The sequence below is a fragment of the Odontesthes bonariensis genome, chromosome 17, assembly GCF_027942865.1.
Source record: "Odontesthes bonariensis isolate fOdoBon6 chromosome 17, fOdoBon6.hap1, whole genome shotgun sequence".
Classification (NCBI taxonomy): domain Eukaryota; kingdom Metazoa; phylum Chordata; class Actinopteri; order Atheriniformes; family Atherinopsidae; genus Odontesthes; species Odontesthes bonariensis.
Genome location: NC_134522.1, coordinates 17130766 through 17151077, shown reverse-complemented (window position 1 = coordinate 17151077; position 20312 = coordinate 17130766). Strand labels below are relative to the sequence as shown.

At 41.7% G+C, this 20312-nt stretch overlaps 3 protein-coding genes across 3 annotated transcripts; all 3 read left to right on the top strand.

Moving 5' to 3' along the window:
• Positions 1-843: 843 nt before the first annotated feature.
• Positions 844-4641, top strand: LOC142365873 (KH domain-containing, RNA-binding, signal transduction-associated protein 1-like). Its single transcript, XM_075447621.1, has 9 exons — positions 844-1220; positions 1755-1882; positions 2207-2323; positions 2416-2562; positions 2652-2776; positions 2910-3180; positions 3300-3376; positions 3479-3540; positions 3634-4641. Exons 1-9 carry the CDS (start codon positions 1130-1132, stop codon positions 3741-3743), a joined length of 1128 nt encoding a protein of 375 aa, XP_075303736.1. The 5' UTR covers positions 844-1129; the 3' UTR covers positions 3744-4641.
• Positions 4642-8417: 3776 nt separating this feature from the next.
• On the top strand, positions 8418-13669 carry tmem39b (transmembrane protein 39B). Its single transcript, XM_075448339.1, has 9 exons — positions 8418-8598; positions 9275-9472; positions 9597-9816; positions 10107-10190; positions 11253-11407; positions 12373-12706; positions 12807-12994; positions 13081-13201; positions 13293-13669. The coding sequence occupies exons 2-9, from the start codon at positions 9342-9344 to the stop codon at positions 13524-13526; spliced, it is 1467 nt and encodes a 488-aa protein (XP_075304454.1). The 5' UTR covers positions 8418-8598; positions 9275-9341; the 3' UTR covers positions 13527-13669.
• Positions 13670-14307: 638 nt separating this feature from the next.
• ccdc28b (coiled-coil domain containing 28B) lies at positions 14308-20239 on the top strand. The gene is made up of 6 exons (XM_075488087.1): positions 14308-14614; positions 15704-16037; positions 16215-16384; positions 16601-16755; positions 18714-18736; positions 18862-20239. The coding sequence occupies exons 2-6, from the start codon at positions 15802-15804 to the stop codon at positions 18914-18916; spliced, it is 639 nt and encodes a 212-aa protein (XP_075344202.1). The 5' UTR covers positions 14308-14614; positions 15704-15801; the 3' UTR covers positions 18917-20239.
• Positions 20240-20312: the final 73 nt, after the last annotated feature.

The following is a 20312-nucleotide window of genomic DNA, read 5'->3' as shown; positions in this document are numbered from 1 at the left end:
ATTCAAAGTCAAGGTGTTCATGTGTCATAAACAGCTTCACAGTCATGTCTGGACATGATAAAGGCCTGAATTACTCTCTCAAAGTCAAAGGAAATGGAATAGAATATCTAGACAATTTAGAACAACACTAACACTAAAAACATATATTTATGTCACAGATCTGATGCAAATCTGTCCACATGCCACAGTAAGTTCACTGAGATAGTTGACTATAGGAACATTCACTAAACTATAAAGGCTGCAGTCAATAAATCATTAAAAACTATTAAGTGAGGTTAATTTTTAATAAAAATACTTAACAATTTTTGTTTGCATCTTCTAAAATGGCAGCTTTGTTTTGTTTTAGTGTTGGTTATTGGTGCAATAGTCCTTGCTCAGATCATAAGAAGTGGGCGTTCACTGGTTAGTGAATGAGTGAAGCTTAGTTTATGACACCATAATGACTTGTGGAGTTTATTAGATTTTTTATGAAGCTCTCAGACACAGTGGCAACGTCCACCCAGAAGCGTGGCAATAATTTTCAGAATTATTCTTGCAAACATGCACTAAACACGGGGGTTGTATGTCAGCCATACGAAACTTAAGGTCGTAATCCTACAGTCAAAGAGGTGCGTGTCTTATTTGGAGAAAAAACGTGCTTAATCTGTTCTTTTATTTTAATTGCTTCAAAGACCAAACCTATGAGCGAATTAATTTATCAGAATGAAAAGATTATGAATTTTAATCGTAAGGTTTGGCCTGACAGCGTATGAAAGTGACCCACTTCTGGCGGTGTGGAGAAAAACTAAGCGGAGGGACCTCGCGCAGTGACGTCATCGTCTCCTCACGATTCTTTTCCTCCCATCTCCCTCAAATGCAGCTACGCCATCCCTCCTTTGTCTGCCAAGGAGAGTGCAGCGATAGACGCGGAGAGACACCGGCCGGGTTCTGCAACTCACACTCGGACACTGCTGTTAGTAACAGCCTGTTACGCTTCTTCACTTTCGCTCCGTTGAAGCAAGCAAAAAGAAAAGAAAAAGAAAGCGAGGCTTTGTTAGTTAATCCGATCGTGGTAGTTTGCTGTGGAGTCGAGCGAAAGCTAACGTGAGCAACCGCTATAGAGTCCACCCCAGCAGAGAAGAAAATCAAAATGGAAGACTCGAAGTACCTCCCGGAGCTCCTGGCTGAGAAGGACAGCTTGGATTCTTCCTTCACACACGCTATGAAACTGATCACTGCAGGTAATGTGGGCGCTTGTTAGCTGTTGAAGCTAACAGACGAGTTCACGGCGGCTCGGCTTGAGGCCTAGTTTCTCTTTTTTTTTTTTTTTTTTTTTTCCTGGTGCGAGTCGACGGGCCTGAACAATGGCGCATTAACACGTGGTTGGCAGCAATGTGGGTCAGGCTCTTATTCAATGTGAATCCATAGGGTTTAGTCTTTGAAGTGTATTCATGGCTGAACTTATTTGCTCATATTTTTAATTAGATTTACACGTTATATTCCTGAACGATCAGCGTGGTAGAAGTAGAGCCACCGCCATTTTTGAATTCGTTTGGCGCTTATCCTCAGCAGCTAAGCTCCTGCATGGAGAGTAATTGTCCTCTAAAGACACAAATACCAGTTGTGTGTTGGGTAATGACCAACATGCTCGTACAATGGAGGGGAAGAAACCTTTTGTAGGCATCTCCCGTATCTCGTTAAATTAAATCGATGGCTGCTGTTTTATGAGCAGCTAGTTGGTGACACGTACTAAAAAATATGTTTCTTGCCTGCAGAGATTGAAAGGATCCAGAAAGGTGACCCTAAGAAAGAACCAGAGAAGGAGGCCTACCTGGACCTGTTTGCCACCAAGAGTCTGAAACTCAAAGAGCGAGTACTTATTCCTACCAAGCAGTATCCCAGGGTGAGTGTTTTTAACTAATTTGAAGTGTTTTGGAAGACTAAGGCAAATAAAACCTCCAGTTACCCGTTGGGAGTTTATATAATAAGTGTGTCTCTTGCACTGTGAAGGCTCTATGAAACCAAGCATAAATGCTCTGGGAACAAATGAGGCCTAGGTGTATCTAAAAGGAGCACACTCCACTTCCACTAACCCGACTGTCTTTGAAGCGGTGAAGTCATGCATGTAGTGGCCTTGCTTCTGCTTGAACGGTTCTGCAGGAGACTGGCTGCGTGGCAGTGACTTAGAAATTGCTATTCTGTGATGCTGGAATGTTCTGTGTTTCAGGTCAACTTTGTGGGGAAGCTTTTGGGGCCTCAGGGCAGCACAATCAAGAGACTCCAGGAGGAGACCGGGGCCAAAATCTCTGTTCTTGGGAAAGGCTCTATGAGGGACAAAAATAAGGTCTGTATATGGGTTAGCGTTGCACCATTTTTCCGAGTGGTTTGCTTTGTAATGTATGGCTTGTTGATTTCAAAATGCTTGTTGTGTCTCAGGAGGAAGAGCTTAGGAAGAGTGGTGAGGCAAAATATGCTCACCTGTCCATGGAGTTGCATGTGTTTATTGAGGTCACAGCCCCCATACCGGAGGCCTATCTGCGAATGGCTCATGCCATGGATGAGGTCAAGAAGTTTCTTATCCCGGTAAGTCACCGGGGGGATTTATTTTTTGTGTTCTTTAAATGTAATGTACCAGACAGAAAGGTGATGTCTTGTCATTAACTGATCTACAGGAGCCTGGTGAGCAAGATCCATACATGGATCCTCATTTCCTGAATGGATCGCAGGATGGTTCAGGGAGGGGACGTGGTGGTCTTGGAAGAGGCAGAGGTGGACCACCTGGATCCGGAGGACCAAGGTAAGAGCTTTAATAGTCCTGCTGAGTGGTATGTGCAGCCACACTGTGAGAAATGTTCAAACTTATGTCCTTTGTTCCTCCAGCATGAAGCACGTTCAAGCACTTGGCCTTATTTTACAAATCTCTTCCTCAGGGGGCGAGGAATGCCTCGTGGGGGCCTTAGAGGAGCAATGCGGGGCGGAGCGCCACGTGGAGGACCAGGACGAGGCAGCGCACCCAGAGGGGCACCATCTGGCAGGGGTGGGCCACCCTCTGCTCCCTCCAGGGGAGGCTCGGCTGCCCGCTCCAGACCGCCCACTCCTGGGGCTCAAAGGATGCTCCCCTCTTCAGCCATGTCCCATCAACAGCACCAGGTTCCTCCTTCAGGATCACAGGGTCCCAAACCCGATGCTTATGATGAATATGTAAGTTGAACATTTCATGTGCTGAGATGAATGGTGGGTGTGGAGTGGGCTCCTATTATTTATTTATTTATTTATTCTTTCCCCCATGTGATTCACTCTTGTTTTTGCTTTCCTTCCAGTCTTCATACGAAGAGCCGTACGCAGAGCAAGCCTATGAAGGCTATGACGGTTATTATAGTCAGCAGTCTGCACCAGCGTAAGTCAGAACTTGGATTTTTCTGACTTCCTTTTCTATATATATATATATTTGAATGTATTATAATCTTTTATTTATCTACCCTTAATGATTGGACTTTAGGGATACTGAATATTACGATTATGGACATGGTGAAGCCCAGGATACAGCATATGAACCATACGGTAAGAGTGTAAATATGACTCGCTACAAGGTGCACAAACCATTTAATATTTTACTAATTTTGTGTGTGTGTGTGTGTGTTTGTTTTGTTTCAGCTCAAGATGACTGGGACAACTCATGGTCCGGATCTGGGGCTGGAGGCAAAGCACCCCAATCACGACAGGCGAAGGGATCATATAGAGAGCATCCGTATGGAAGATACTGAACAACTACTGGTAGAGAGTTGCTATGGCAACTGTCTCCGATTGTAACTGGCTAAACTTTTCAAAAGTAATTTCCCTCTTGTTTGTTCCCCCCCTTTTTTTTATGGTTTATTTTATTTTTGTTTTTAAGACTCGGTTGACACGTTTTTGTTGGATGTATCAGTGTGCCAGAGGAGGAGAAAAAAAACATGAACGCATAGTTATTTTTTATTGTTTATGTTTCCATTTAATGTTTCAGTTGCGTAGTTACGTTCTTAGTGGGATAAATCTTAACGACGGAACAAGAATGACATTTTAGTGTTGTTTGATGGTTATTTCAGTTTATTGGGTCCTTTAAACTGTGATTGTGGCGATAAACTCATCACATAGGCTGCATTTTCAAAAGTCCCTCATGACAGGAAAAAAATTATTCATAATTACTCAATGTTACTTTACTATAAATAAAGCGCATTTAGATACAAATGCAAATATAGCTGTGAAATATTTTGATTAGCATCAAAAGTCTTGTTGTAGCGTTGCAAATCTAGAGTTGTATGGATTAGTCTCCTAAAATACTGTTTAAAAAAAAAAATCATTTGACGAACATAGGCCTCTATTTTTTTTGCCACCTTTTCCAATTGGTACGTTAAATGTCGTTTGGTACCTTGCAAAATTATCACTGATCAACCAATTCTTGTAAAGTTTGAAGGATTAACGATCCTCGCTTGTGTGTAAGGAAGGCTGCAGCCAACTCAACATTTTGTACATAACCTTAGGAAAACTGTGTATGCTTTAAGTCGTGCCGTCTCCAAAATGCATTATGCTTGTGTACCTTTTTGACTAAATAGGATACTAAACCTATCCCAAAATGTTTTTCTGCAGTGCGTGTTTCAATAAAGTTTCTAGTTTCTTTTTAATCAATCTAAACTTGGTATTTTGCCTTTGTTGTACCAAAGGAATGCCTTCAGTTTGTGAAAATGGTCCTCAGCGGTTCCCAACAACGCTGAATAATCTGTATGTATTACAAGTCAAGGTGATCTTCAAAAATCCCCCCCAAAAAAAGCAGTGTTTTGCCAATGAGCTTATCCTCTTCGTCTGTTCTCAAAACTAAATGACATTTGTAATGCCACCATCAAAACACAAAATAAAGCTCATCCTTCCTTCAGGTAATGTGCTGCCAAATACATGTTTTACTTGACAATGATGCAGTGCTTTAACGTGTATTGTCATTAACCTTTAGCTAGTGTATCTCTTCAAGCTCTCAAGAGAGCAGTGTATCTTCAGCCACTTGAAATGACTGAATTTCAACAGTATTTCAAATCAAGCTTGCAGGGATCTTACTTGACTTTGATGCAAAGTCATGCTGGCTGGTTTTTATAAAAGAAAAAAATCGCAGAGGAGAGGATTCTAAAAGCCTAAAGATCGCCACAAGAAGGTAAAACTAACCCAACACTCATTTATTAGATTTTTATTTATTTTTTCTTTTTTCTTTGTGCAAAACACCCAAGTAATGCAAGTCATCCAAAACATATCAAAACCATTGAAGTAAAAAATGATGCTGTCTGTAGTTATTCCGAGCAAAACAAGCCGCACAAAACAATCTTATGGTTGTGATGCAACTCTTGCTCAAATAAAACAAATACTTGTTAATTAATGTCACTCAATACTTACTTCCATCTTATGTCTGTAGACTGTAGATTAATGAAAATGAATAGCTGCACTCGAAGCGTTAATTCCATTAATGGACAAAAACCCTTCAGCTTGAGTTGCATGATATTTTTGTAGTATAGTTACTGTTGCATGTGTTACTCACTGTTAGCTTGAATGCGTTTGTGTGTCCCGGATCTCATTTCTTTTTCTCCTCGTAGGTTTGTCAGAACTGCGTAGTTGCAGTTGTTTACATCAGGTCCAGCGTATCGGGTCTCTAAGGTCAGTTGGAGGGAAAAGGTGCATTTAAATCTTGGTTGTACATTAAGCGGTTAAGATGACTAAACTGTTTGTCTGTAACAGGTCTGCTGAAATTGCCTGGAGAGAGATCCCGAAGTGTCTCTGAGACAGATGGCTGCTCCATCACAAGTTGTCCCTCGTGGAATTTGTCTGGTTGAAGAAATGAGGGGATCTTCGTCATAAAGGAGAAAATAGCACACACCTGTGGCGTTTCCACAGCACTGAAAGATTTTTCTTATTATCCAAGTGCTATTTTTTTTTTCTCTACTCGTTCATGTATGATTTTATTTTATTTTTTTAATGGGTATGCCCACTTTGCAAGTATTTTTACACTGAAATGCCATAAACCGCATTATGTAAATATAAATGATCTCACAATAAAATGGTTTTCTGTAAGTCTTGTATGTATATTTTGTCATATAGATAGATGGTAGGTACGATGGTAAAGATTTGGCACCAGAGGTTAAAAAAATTTAGGTGAGTCCTAAAAATTTGACTTTTAGAATAAATGTCAACATGTTCGTTCAAACTGGGTTAAGACTTGCAGATATAATTGTAGCCTGATTTACTAGATTCAAATGTGCCTTTAGCCAAATTTGCGTCTTTTTGTACAAAAACAGTAACATGCAAATGTATATAAACCTAGCTAGAGTCCTAACAAAGCTGCACCCATTTATATTTTTCATTGTCAGATGGCCCAGCGTTTCAAATTGTAATGATCACTCAATGCATTTCCAGACTAAATGCAGCATCATCTGATTAAAATCACCATTCAAGTAACTTGGAAACCGTGCTGCGAGTTCAGCTGTACTTCCATGTACAAAGAGTCTCAACAGAAAGTTGGAACATTTTCTCACACGGTCCACAGTATTGGACACGCTTCGGTCAACTTGATACCTCTCCTGTGCATGTGAGCAGTTACAAAATAAATAAATGGCTCAATTGTGCTGTTACCGTGACAACGAATAGGACAAGTGGGATTAAAATTCATGCGACGTTTGAGTGACTTCTGTCCACACAGATGATTTGTGACATTTCACGTTTACATGGGCACCAAAGCAGCTTAGAAAATACCAGATCCTACATTCTTTACCATTTTATGAGTCAGTGTTTTACGTCTAAAGTGAACCATTAATAAGGTAAGAGTTTGAACATGTCTGGTTGCTTTTATATAGCCCTTTTCTTGTTTAGTTACTAGAAATCCTATTAAACATTCACTCTTCACACACAGAGCATGTCTTTGTTTGAACAGTGCTTTTTCTGTTTCACACACTTCATGAATCCACTGGAGGATAAAAGAGATTCAGTGGCTTGCCCGAGGACCTTGTGGATTTGGGAACCTGGGAGTCCACTGGAAAATGGAAGGCCAGTGGTTTGATTCCCAGCTTCCCTGGGCCACATGTCAAAGTCCTGCAATGCATCCATCCCCGTGAGAAAACACTGCTTAGCCTGTAACACTGTAGATTAAGAGGTGTTGTGTGTGTGTGTGTGTGTGTGTGTATGAACGGGTAAATGTGGCTTGCAGTGTAAAAAAGCGCTTTGACTGGTCAACTAGACAAGAAAAGCACTATATAGTCAATCCAGTACAGTCCATCTAGCGCTGACTCTGACTTTTTACAAGAGAAGAAAAAAACTGTTCTTCTGTGAATAGTAGGCAGTAAGCTAAGCTATTGGGCTGTAAAACCAACACTGGCCTGGTACTGTCCAGCAGAAGTGTGGCATGGTTAAACATGCCAGTGACCAACATTTCAACAGCAAAGAAAAGCGTGCCCTATCTTTCATAGTTAAACCTAAAAAATGAAAATGACAAAGCATGGGGTGGGACTAAAACCCATTGCAGACTTTTGTTTTTCAGTAAAAATTTCAAACCCTGAGGCATGGAAAGCACTCAGTTGACCTGCAACACATCAGTACGTTGCAGTTGTAGCTGTGAAAGATTAAACTTCTAAATAGTTTCATGCTCTTTTTTTCAGCCTGAAGGTCAGAACTCATAAAGTCATTTTGAGGGGGTTGCAATATGGTTGCGAAAATTCTAAATAACATCAAATTAGTACATTTATTGCACCAGTCATATGATTTGCATAAAAATACATTTTATTGAGTATCTTTGTGAACATCAAAGCGTAACTCTTCGGACCAGCAACCTCCAGGGGTCATTGCTTAAAAAAGGTTGAGAAACACTGATGTTCACAGGGATGCCAGATAAATCTCTGGTGTTGTGTTTCAGCACTGGACCTCTTCCTGTAATTTTGACTTCTTGGCGAGATGTTGTGTTGTTAGGACATTTGATGATATGAAACCACGTGAGAAGATTAGACTGAAAATTCACCACCTGGTGAAGCTATTAACTTGTACAACTTGGACAACCCAATATCACACAAAGGTTACGATAGAAACCATAGATTCAGACATTGTGTGATATTTTAATAAATTATGGCTCCACGCATTCATCTTTAAAGTGACTAGTCATCAAAACTGTTCAAATGTGGAATAAAAAGTACAATGTTTAATTTTGAAATGTTTTTATGTACATGGCATTAGAAGGAAACACTATTTTTGGGGACAAGTGCACTTTTTCAGCACTTTCCTTTTGGAAGAAATTTCCTCCTGGAAATTTCAAGGCTCACGGAAGTTGTTTATGCAATACGCGGTGGCCCAAAACGACTGTATTACCCCCCCTTTCTTTAGTCAGATATCTTCTGTTGTCCCACTGTTGGCGGAATGTTCCTTTAGATGACTCTCCTCCCACATCTCGCGCTAACAGATCCGCGCCCCCACCTACCATCCAGCGACCAGTTTCACATCAACAATGAGTTTCTTCGCGGACCTCAGTGAAAAACACGCCAGTATTTCAATAAATCTTCTGAAAATTTATTGCGTTTAGTTTGTTTTCTACCCAACTGAGCAGCATCGAGCTGACACATCACTCTGGTAAGCGCACATTTTCTTGTCTCGTCTGTTTGGGAGGGTGATAGTTAGCCAGCAAGCTAGCTGTTAGCTTAGGCCTCAATCTTGATATTAAATCAAGCATGGTCTTGGCGGACAGACAGGGGTCTGTACTTCATTGTGTTGGTCCATGCAGCCCCCCTCCTCTCCCCCCCCCCCTTCCCGTGCCTCATGTATGAAATACCAATAGCTCTCAAAAGATTTTAGACCCGGAAAAGAAGCACATAACATAGCTGCTCCGCTAACTTGCTGTCCACAGCTTCCGCAAAGCTTGCACCATATTGAGGGATTTTTATGCAGCTTGTACAAACTTGTTTGACGCCAGTTACATGTGGCTTCATGCATATTTATGAGGGTGAAAAATTGCAGGTAACTCGGTAAGCTTGGCTCTGCAAGTATTTACATTGGCAGTGAGCTCTTGGGGTTGCAAGGTTGTGTTTGTTTTTGGTCGCTGTGACTCGCTCTTTTAGTCAGCTTTGAATTGTCCATCCAGAGACCAAAAAAAAAGAAATTTCCAGCACGATGCTTTGCCTATTTCTATGCTGCGCTGGTGCAGACTAATGTAAATACTTAAAAAATATTACTCAAACCATGTAATAAAGATGTTGCGTGCGTCATTATTATGTGTCAATGTGTCCGACCTGCTGCTTGGTGTTAAAAGGTGGACACACGGGGAGAGAAATCAACAAGTCAGACACGAAGCTGAGTAGACTGTGGTTGTGTCTGCCATGGCCGGTGGAAGGAGAGGGGCGAATCGCACCACGTACTGCAGACCTCCATTAGGCAATGAGCCAGGTTCAGTCAGCAATGGCAACCACACAACCAGCTCTCCGGTCACAGGGGTGCGATCCCGTACAAGGTGAGTCCCATACACTGCTGCCTGTGTCACGTGTGTGATGTCTGCCTCTTGTCTCGGGCTCCGTCATGACGAAACACTTCATCAGTTTCTTTAGGAGTTTCTGCGCTGTTTGTTTTCCCTGCAGAAACGGCTCAGGGACGTGCATGTCCAGCCCCCCTCTTGCTGCACAGACTGTGGTTCCTCTAAAGCACTGCAAGATCCCCGAGTTGTCTGTGGATCGAAACGTGTTGTTTGAGCTCCATCTCTTCTTCTGCCACCTTATTGCCCTCTTTGTCCACTATGTCAACATCTACAAGACTGTGTGGTGGTACCCCCCGTCACACCCTCCCTCACACACGTCACTGGTGAGTAATCGGTAATTGAGTATCGCCGATCATATTCATTATGGTTTTGGCAGTCGCTTTTTTGATCACTGCAAGTCAGTGAGTTTTTATTTAAATCCTAAGTCACGTGATTTCCTGCACACCTGAGCAACAGGAAAGGTAACACCACCACGGTGGCCTTACAGGTTATAGATGTTGCGTGTATTGTACAACAACATTGTCTTCCTGTTTGCTTATACATTAAATCAACAAAGATATACCTCACTGTTAGCTTGAACTGAGCGATAATCCTGAATCTTTATTATTTACAGAACTTTCATCTTATTGATTATAACATGCTGGTGTTCACAGTCATCATACTGGCAAGGAGGTTAATTGCAGCAATTGTAAAAGAGGTAAGAATTCATTCTTTACTCTAAAAGACTTAAGCCACATAACTTGTATAGAGTGAATGCACATGGTGTCATCAGGCATGTGACCACCGTACTCTTAAAAATGAAGACAGCCAGAATGCATTCCGCCCGTCACAGAGATGATTGGAATCCAGGCTCCGAGATGTGACTTTTTAGTGAATACTTTGTGATATGTTGGATTTCAGAGTAAAAATCATTATTGTACACTGTTATGATGACATGTAGATCTGATAAGCGAGCAGCTCCCACTTATAGTCCGTGTAACAGCAACATTTTTGCATTTCATGGGGGAGACAAAATGTAACAACAACCCTTTTGGTCTGCATTGCGGGTGAGGCTTAGATGTTAGCAGGTCGAGTGGACCTCAGAGGAACAATAACAGATCTAATTTGCAGGTAAACTTTGTGCAGAAAGTTACTTAACATTTAATCTTTGCTCCACATATGTTCAAATCAAGTTTATTATTGATATTGGATGGATGATTAAATCACACTCCTAAACTGCTTTTGTGATCCTGATCCCTTGGCTGTCAAGTTAAATGTTTTCCCAGTGTTATAAATGAAGGGGATACGCTAATTAGAGCCCAGGATAAAGTGGCAAAATGTCTACCCCCAAAACATTTTAACTCTCATAATGGTGCCTGTGCCACCTTAATTTAGCTTAGAAGAAACCCTCTTTGAATTACAACCACACATCCAGACTTTTATATGCTTTCAGGCTTCCCTACATGATTTATTCAGGTATAGAAATGAGGTACATATAAACATCAGGAACCACAGTTTCTGCCCAGATGTTCATGTTTATAGTCCAGATTCTCGGGGGCCGTTAATCTAGCGCTCTAAGCATGTTTAGATAGAACAGTGATGTAGACGCATACTAACCCAATGTTTCTTTGTTTTACGATGAGTTATACTGATTTGGTGTCTCTCTCAGGCATATTTGACTGTGTTTTTAATTTTTGGATGAATGTGTAATTGTAACAGTGTATTAATGCAGTTTGCTTTTCTGTTGCCCCCCTCCCCTTTTTTTTTTCCTCCCCCACAGGCATCACAGAGTGGTAAACTCTCCTTCCCTCACTCGATATTCTTAGTCACGGCACGATTTGCTGTGCTAACGCTGACGGGCTGGAGCCTGTGCCGCTCCCTCATTTACCTCTTCAGAACTTATTCTGTCCTCAGCTTGCTGTTCCTTTGCTACCCGTAAGTATTCACAGGAAAAACAAGGATTCGTATTAGGTTTTTATTCACCAAACTGCTAAAGGAGACTCAAAGTCTCCTTTCATCCAAGGACCTGACTTACAGTCCCTTCCACGGTTGCTTGACCCCTTTTACCTCTGATTGGCTGTTTGGAGTGTCACAGTGTTTGTTCCTGCTGCTGTCTCACCAGTCATTAGCCAGTTTTACCATTACCAGTTATTAGTGGAATGTAAAATGGAAATCTTCCAATTTTATTCCTGAGCATTGTATTGACTTGCTCAGCTTTTGTTTATGAAATATTAATTACGTCATGTGTTGCTCTAAAACAAACATAATTTAAGGAGGAGTTTACATGCAGGAGGCTGCAGACACCACAGCTTATTGTGTAATATACCTGCCGTGGATACATTTTTCATATTACTTTAAAGAAATGGGTTGAATTGGTTTATTGTTGCCCAGAATCATCTCATTATTTGGTAGATGGGTTATCTGTTTGTGCATCAAAAGCTAAAGTGCAAAGGGCTGTTATAAGAATGTCGCTGGTTACATCTTTAAAGATGGAGTTTTAGAGCAGCAGGATACCATGTGCCCCCTCACTGTGTTTGTTTTGCATTCATAGTTTGTCTGAGGAGTCCGTGTTGTGATGAGGTTAATGAAGCTTTACAAAAAGAAACACTTTGGTTCCATAAAATTTAAACCATTTTTTTTCCTCATACATTTTTTTGTCTTTTTGAGTTTCAACGTTAAGCACCAATTTTTTTTCCCCTTTCTTTTTTTTTAATGTATACGTACAAAATTGAGCAGATTCTGAATTTCTCGCTCAGGAGGCTCTATTCTATGAAATGACACAGCGGCATAATATGCATTCAGTCGATTTCTTATTTTGCTCACTTGTCACTGATGCAGCTGTTGTAGTGCCATGATTCACAGGAAAGCCAATATTCAAGAGTAGTTTTTGTCTCAAACAGATTTGGGATGTATATTCCGTTCTTCTGGCTGAGCTGTGACTTCCGACGAGCGGGTCCTCTGTCCCCCATCGCCAGCATTGGCTCCAAAGAGGTGGGCGGCGTGAGCCGAGGCAGAGACTACCTGACCGTGCTGAAGGAGACGTGGAAACAGCACACCAGCCAGCTGTATGGCGTCCAGGCCATGCCCACTCATGCTTGCTGCCTCTCCCCAGACCTCATCCGCAAGGAGGTGGAGTACCTGAAGATGGATTTTAACTGGAGGATGAAGGAGGTGCTGGTCAGCTCAATGCTCAGTGCCTACTATGTGGCATTTGTGCCAGTATGGTTTGTAAAGGTAAGATGCTGTTGAACTGAATGCAACTTCTTTTTGAACATGACCTCATTTAATATCAAAAGCCTTCATGTTTTTTTTCTGCCTGTTTATTCTCCCTCAGAGTACGCAGTATGTGGATAAGCGGTGGTCTTGTGAGCTGTTCATTCTGGTGTCAGTCAGTACATCAGTCATTCTCATGAGGCACCTGTTGCCACCCAGATACTGTGATCTGCTGCACAAAGCCGCAGCTCACCTCGGCTGCTGGCAGAAAGTGGACCCCTCACTCTGCTCCAACGTCCTTCAGCACATGTACGTTCTCCTCATTGTTTATTACTGCGTTTTTAGGTCAGTCCGGATCAATTTTTCCGAGCTCACTCTGCTTTCTTATTGCACAGATGGACAGAAGAGTACATGTGGCCACAGGGGGTCCTTGTAAAACATAGTAAGAATGTCTATAAGGCCATGGGCCACTACAACGTGGCAGTTCCATCAGATGTGTCCCATTATCGTTTTTATGTGAGTATCCCAACATGAACGGACATTTAAGCAGCTATGTACAGAGACGCATCTTGTTGCTGATCCCATCCTGTCCCATTCCTTTCCCCAGTTCTTCTTCAACAAGCCTTTACGAATATTGAACATACTCATCATCCTAGAAGGTGCCATGATATTCTACCAGCTCTACTCGTTGATTTGTTCGGAGAAGTGGCATCAGACAATATCGCTGGCCCTGATTCTTTTCAGCAACTACTACGCCTTCTTCAAGCTCCTCAGAGACAGAATAGTCCTAGGAAAGGCATATTCGTACTCAAACAGTTCATCAGACCAGAAAGTCAGTTAAGACTCCAGTTTTAGTTGACCGAGCTCACTTTGGACCAAAACAAACAGGCCAAAGAGCTCTGAATTTTTTCTACAAACTGTATTTTGTGTCACGTTTTTGTTCTGAATTGCCATAATAAAAAGAAATATTTTTGTATTACTTAACCAAGTTGTTTAGTTTCATTGTGTTTATAAATGTGCTTAATTTGACGAATGTCCCAGATAAATGTACATATTTTTGGAAAGTTTGGAAATTTCAGGATTTTAGCTTGAAGAACTGATCCAAAAATGCTGTATCCTTTAATTCCAACCATGCAGCTTCTAATCTGAAAACATCAGTCTTCACCCCTGAAGGTACAGGCCCACAGCACATTTGTGTTATCATGTTAGACCTGCACTATGAGAAGGGGGATGTATTTACTTTTGACCTTGCGTCTCGACGAAGCCTAAAACATCTTAGAGATCAGAGTTCAACTTTTGTTTCTCTCAAGAAAATCAAGAGACATTGATTATTATTCTAGCATGTGCAGACTACACATACATATTTTGTATGTATTTATTTATTTATTTATTTATTTATTTGTATAAACAGGTGTCCCAAGGACGGGAAAAACTGATAAAGTTGAGCAACTTCCTGTTTGTAAAAGAAAACAATGAAGATTGTGAGGAAGAGTGTAGGACAATGGCGCCACCGTGTGGTCTGTCAGTGGTACCTTCAGGTCCAGAGTAACTGGGTTAAACAGAGGATATACAGATTGAAGCTATCTGCTGGGAGCCATCATCACCTGCCGGATGCCCTCAACAGTGCACAGCATCCAGCTCCCTGCTCTGGGACGCCGGCAGGCTGCTCCTCCTCCTGACACACAGAGGGGTGGACTGGCCCTTTAAGAGGGATAAAGACAACAGCTCCGCACGAGCCGAGCCGAGCGCGTAGATGCCGCGCGTTACATTTCTCCAGTAATTTCCGCAGCAGCTGCTGCGAGGTTCATTTAACGCTAACGTGATTTGTAAAGCTTGATTTATACAACGTATACATAAGCGTTTTAAAATCGCGGGAGAGGGGATGCAACGTCGCGCACAGCCGGTTGGCTCTGGTGCGTAATTGATTCGGTAAGTATTATTTGTGTCATCCGTAGACGATAGAAAAAAATCCATTTGCACGTCTTCTGCCAAGCTGAATTTAACCATTTGGTACAAAAACAGCGGTCTGCCTATTTTTTCTTTATTCATAATTTCTCCAGTGCATATACACTCTCAGTAAAGGAGGATTTCGACGGACAAAGTTGCCATTGTGTATTAGAGTAGTGGCCATCTTTGGATTGTACTTTGAGGAGACGCTGGTGCAGTGTTTTGGAGATAAATGCTGTCATAACAGTGTTTTTATTCATTGTGATAGGATAAAACGTTATACGGACCCCGTGACGAGATAATAATAATTCATGTTTTAGCATCACCCAACAGTAACACGCCATAGGAATAAACGAGCAAGCTTGTGCTTCAATGCGCTCGTTTTATGGCACTAAAATCATTGCAAAGACAACTTGAACACGTTTTTATAATACTACTGTATTATTACTACACATATTAATGTTTCTATTTCTAAGTTAACTCCTCCATTCAACTATGCATAAGCCCCAAGTGAGAGTGCAGTGCACTGATATAACATCCATCCCTTTGAAAGCTTATTTGGATCATATTGCAGGTTGGTCCTGTACTGCATTAGAGCAGCAATGTCCTGGCTAAAAATCCATTGCAGCTTAGTTTTTATGGGTTTCCTTGCCAATCCTGTTGTATATAATACGTTTGGTCTGAAAAGTTCCCTAAAAGTCGTATTTACCCTCCTGCCATTTACACATTCTATAAGCTAGCTGTTAACTGTAATGGCTGGACTAAAGATATCTGCTGAAACGAAGCCACTAAATTGCATCCTTTAAAGCCTTTCACTGAGACACAAATCCATTTAAGTAAAAGGATGTAATATAAACTCTTCTTCGCTGACGTGTTTTCTTTAAATTGTTGTTGATTTGGGAATATACTGCTGTTACTACCTGATGATGCAGTTGGAATAATTAAAGCATCCCAAAATGTGCAGAGTGCACAATCCTGGGCTGCAGTACTAATTTTGGCACAGTCAGAGTTCTCCGGGGCAGAGGAAGGCTGCTGTTTCTTTTTTTAAATTTCCTACCTTTGTTGTTTCAGGACGTCCTGCACACAAGTCAGGCTGTGCAGCCCCCCCCTCCCCCCCCTCATTTAGCCCAAAGGGAGCTTCCCTAAAAAGGAGGAAAATAAAAACGGTAATGGAAGACAAGCGCAAGAAGCGCAGCCCCAAGGTGTCTCTTCCACAGCCCCCTCCTCCCCCTATCAACCCCCGCAAGCTCTCCGTCCTTCCTGCGAGCAAAAGTGCCACCTTCACTCTTGGCCTGCCGCAGCCTCCCTCCCCAAAGAACAGAAACAAGTATAAAAGATCCATAGGAGCTGCAGGACAGCCGAAAGAGGTGTTCACGGCCGTCGTAGCTCCACCAAAGACCACCAGGTTTGTGTCTTTATGTAACTTGAAAACCTTCCAGGGAATTGCGTCATAAAAAACAACTAAAAAAAACAGTTAAACAACATAACAAATGGCCGGTTTCCATGTTTACATAAGTTACCACTACAACAACAACAAAAACCCCTCCACAAACATCCAGTTGTGATGTTTTCTGTGTGTCAGACCTCACAGGGAGAAGCCCCGGGCCCCGCAGCCAGCAGGGCCCAGTAAAGTCGTCCAGTGTTCCCCCCTGCAGCACTCCTTCCTCACAGACGTCTCAGACGTGAGAGAGATGGAGGGAGGCCTCCTCAACCTCCTCAACGACTTCCACTCAGGCAAATTACAGGCTTTCGGTAAGATAACCCTGATGTGAGGCCTCCGAGGGAATATTCTGTTACAGTACGAAAGTAAAAGACGAGTGGCTTTGTTACACAAATGAGACTGAAATCAAATAGCTGTGGCGCTATTTATGTAAAAAAAAAAAAAAAAAAAAAGCTGCTATCATTTGCAACGACAAGAGCCCTCAACTGAAAAAGAAAAAGTTGTATCGGTCTCTGTCTGATTCTCAGGTAAGGTCTGTTCCTTCGAGCAGCTGGAACATGTGCGCGAGATGCAAGAGAAGCTGGCGCGACTGCACTTCAGCCTCGACAGCCATGTGGAGGAGCTCTCTGAGGACCAGAAGAAGTGTGCCTCCGACCACAACCTGGAACACCTGCTCTGCAATGTAAGCATGAATCACAGCAGATGTGGGTTAAGGACAGGATGCACATCAGTTTTTTTTTTTTTTTTACCAGAGGTCTTTTCTTTAAAAGCAGCTTTAAAAGACTGAGTCTGAACAATGAGTTCCAGAAAAGCTAATTAAAGTTAGTTCAATCAACTCTTGACAATGGCCACTCTCAAATGTCTCCAAATGTTATCAAATGAGTTTGGATATCATGATTCAACTCAGCAACATGTAAAACCAGAGGAGAGTCAAATCTTTACATTTTAGTCAGCGTGGTTCATCCATTAATTTACCTGGCTAAAATCATATGGATCAATGATTTTGAAGTCACATTCTGAGGCGCATGTTCCCATTTTTAGACACGGTTTCTTTTAGATTGAAAATTCTTATTCATCAGCATTCAACGACTGTATTTTACGATTTTGTCAACTTGACTTGCTCTCAAACACATAATTCCAGCTTCACCACAACCTTCCTCACCCACAAATATTCACATTACCTCCAACATATTCTAGCTATGATAGGAATGACAATAATTATGCCACAAAGTATTCATACAGGGATTGTCCCTGTGTTATAACGATTCTTCTTTTCACCGATGACTGATCACAAAGCAGTTTTGTTAAAGTTCTTAAAGCCATTGCAGATCACCATGTTCCAATATGTGCTTGGATTTGAAGCTTGTGAATGAAGGGAGTAGGGCGGCAGCTTTTAGCTCAACACAAGGGGAAGAGTTAGAGATGTAGAGTAATTTTAGATTATAAAAGGGGTCATAAAGAGGTCTAATTGAAAATAGGCTTTTCATAGGCCTAAAACAGCTTTCATTCTGCAAGTATAAGGCTCCCTGCTGCATAGGCACTGAACACAGCAGGTACTCTTGTCAATTAACACATAGACACCAGCATGCAGGATAAGGGGAACATGCCTTTTCTCAGAGTGAGGGCAGGGAAGTATCGTGCTGACATATTAATACAAATGACACGAGGAAAAGGTGACCTGGCAGTTATTCAATGTCTTTTCTTGGTGGTATAAGTGTTAAAGTGTCAAAACTGGGTTTCAGATTTAGATCAGATCCCTTAACAGGAGAGAGAAGCTCAAAGTTTGTTGAGGACAATCAGTCTGCGAGTAGGTCAGGCTCAAATGTAGTTACCATAGAAACACAGAGTTAATTTACCTCCTCTTCTAAAACAGAAAGTCTAAGATTGCTTTGGGAACAGACCCCAGGTCATAAGTCTGCAGGCATCTTTCACTATTCAGTAACTTTACATTTCTCTTGTCTAAAGATTCTAAAGATTCTTAAGCTACAAGAAATGGGTTTTTGGGTTCCCTGCAGTACTGTCTTCATGCCAAGGTGGAGAAACCACTGAACATGTGTTTGCAGTTTCTTCGCAAAGAGTAAGATGGATTTAACTCTGGGTTTTCCAGTTACGCATGAGTCACCGAGCAACCCATTTTAGAACTAACTAAATCCAGTTTCAGTGTTAAAATCGTTCTGTGAAAAGTCAGACAATTTCCTGCACTGACAGCGATGAGCAGTCTTGGACAGAGTTTCTATTGTTAGCGTGCTATGAGGCTCTTGGTTACCCACGCCTGGGACTGGTATGCTCACTGCGGGGAAGTTGCAGCACTATGTGTGAGGGAGGTGAGAAAAAGCCTTCAGCACATTACAGACACTGCTGCCTGGAATACTTGAGAGCTGTGCCACGGCTGGATAATTGTGCCACAGAACAGATGGGCTGTGAAGTGTCTTTCCTTTTTATAGATAGGGAAGGAGGCTGATCCTTTGCCTTGTAAAACCTGTTGTCAGATGACAACAGCTCAGTTAAAATATTGACCTGACAAGCACAGGCTGTTATGCAATATGATCAGACATTAAAGCCCTATACAACCACATCATGTTCTATTTTTGGCTGTTTTTCCAATGCACCTCTCATCCTTTTATTCGTTTGTTTCCTCAGCTGGAGGAGCTCAGCACCTCAATGTATCCTTTCATAACCGAATGCTTGTTTATTTTTGGGAATCACCCAGCACTCCAGGGGTTGGACACTGGCCTTGTTTTCACTTTAAAAGTCCTTCGGTATGAATCCTTAAGGTGTCTCTGTCCAGACAAAAGCTCCACTTGGCTGAGAACCAGGACCTGCCCAAAACATCTGGTCCCTGACAGAGTGAGGTGCTCAGGACGGCGACCACGAGCTCATCTTCTCCCAACATCCAACAAAGTCCAGGTTGCCATGGCATTGATCCAGCTGCCTTAGTAACAGAGTGGAAAGATCCACAGGAGGAGGGGCTGTTTTTCCATTTGGTCAGTGAAGCCGAGAGAACATTTCAGTGACTGGAACCCCTTATTCATAGCACAAGGAAAAAAAAAGAAAAAAAGAAAAATCCTGGATGCTTTACTGCATGCCAATGTGAGGGAATTCATTTTGTGTTCAAGTTTTAAAACTATTTTTTTTAACATCAGCAAACTCTGCTTCAGTCTGTTGTTGCATCTTTTACAAGTAACTGCTTCCAGGTGAGTGCGGTCATTGGCTGACAAAAAGCACATTTCATGAGGTTTCCTGAGTTTACGCTTCTTTTCATATTTTGCCAGGTTGGTTGCGTCACTTTAGACGACAGAGGCATCCGTATTGCAAATTAAGAAAATTTGCACCATATTTGAGTAGCAAACCTATTCGACCCTTTAGACGACACCACTGTGTTCAGCACAGAAGTGCTTCTGATATCCTGAGTGCCCTGTCTTGTTTTATACATTTGCTTAAAGTTTGTTAGGAAACCGATTGGATTTAATAAAAGCCGAGCGTTCCTTACCTACAGCTCTGGGGCTGCGTGAGGAGACCTAGTGTACAAAATGTGCTCGGTCATGTGTGCGTTGTTGTGAAAAAATATGCCGATTGTGTACAGTTCAGATACCAAATTTGGTGACGAGGCTGCCTTGTGGCTTTTTAACGAGACTCAGTAGCAGCAAACGTCCACGTTACCGAAATGCTGTAAAAATCATATACTGTCAACGTGCGAGTCACACAGAGGAAGTGCCTGGTCGAATGCTAGAAGACTTGCTGCTCAGCAACCTGTGCAGGAAAATACGAGCACATCCAAATGCAGCTGGCACAAACCTCTGTACATGGCTACATTAAATGGCAGCTACTTTCATAGTTAAAGGTTCATTAAACAAGATGATTATGTTTTATTTAATTAAAAACCTGAAAGTACACCCAGGCCATTATATTCCATTGCCTACAAAGCAATCACAATGATAAGAGTTCAGTTATTTAGATTCTTTTGTCAGCTATTTTGTCATTTTTATATATATATATATATATAAAATGTGCAGATGAGGAGACATCATCGGAGTGGAAGCTACCATTACCATTGGCTTTGAACAGCATGATGTTAGGAAACACGTTGCATTATGAAAATCTAAAGAAAAAACATTTGTGTGCTGGCAACTGCACCCATTAATAAAAACGACTTGCATAACTTTAAATGTAAATACTGTGTGTTTCTTTGAGATAATTTAATTCAGTAGAACATGAGAAACTTTTTCAACTCTACTTTGT

What these genes read in the sequence shown, in the direction of transcription:
- LOC142365873 (XM_075447621.1), top strand. Translation starts at nt 1,130, where the DNA reads ATGGAAGACTCGAAGTACCTCCCGGAGCTCCTGGCTGAGAAGGACAGC. An exon ending in CTACCAAGCAGTATCCCAGG is followed by an intron (nt 1,883 to 2,206) that starts GTGAGTGTTTTT and finishes TCTGTGTTTCAG; the next exon opens with GTCAACTTTGTGGGGAAGCT. An exon ending in TACAGCATATGAACCATACG is followed by an intron (nt 3,541 to 3,633) that starts GTAAGAGTGTAA and finishes GTTTTGTTTCAG; the next exon opens with CTCAAGATGACTGGGACAAC.
- tmem39b (XM_075448339.1), top strand. Translation starts at nt 9,342, where the DNA reads ATGGCCGGTGGAAGGAGAGGGGCGAATCGCACCACGTACTGCAGACCT. An exon ending in TTGCAGCAATTGTAAAAGAG is followed by an intron (nt 10,191 to 11,252) that starts GTAAGAATTCAT and finishes CCTCCCCCACAG; the next exon opens with GCATCACAGAGTGGTAAACT. An exon ending in TGTCCCATTATCGTTTTTAT is followed by an intron (nt 13,202 to 13,292) that starts GTGAGTATCCCA and finishes TCCTTTCCCCAG; the next exon opens with TTCTTCTTCAACAAGCCTTT.
- ccdc28b (XM_075488087.1), top strand. Translation starts at nt 15,802, where the DNA reads ATGGAAGACAAGCGCAAGAAGCGCAGCCCCAAGGTGTCTCTTCCACAG. An exon ending in GCTCCACCAAAGACCACCAG is followed by an intron (nt 16,038 to 16,214) that starts GTTTGTGTCTTT and finishes TCTGTGTGTCAG; the next exon opens with ACCTCACAGGGAGAAGCCCC. An exon ending in AGGCAAATTACAGGCTTTCG is followed by an intron (nt 16,385 to 16,600) that starts GTAAGATAACCC and finishes TCTGATTCTCAG; the next exon opens with GTAAGGTCTGTTCCTTCGAG.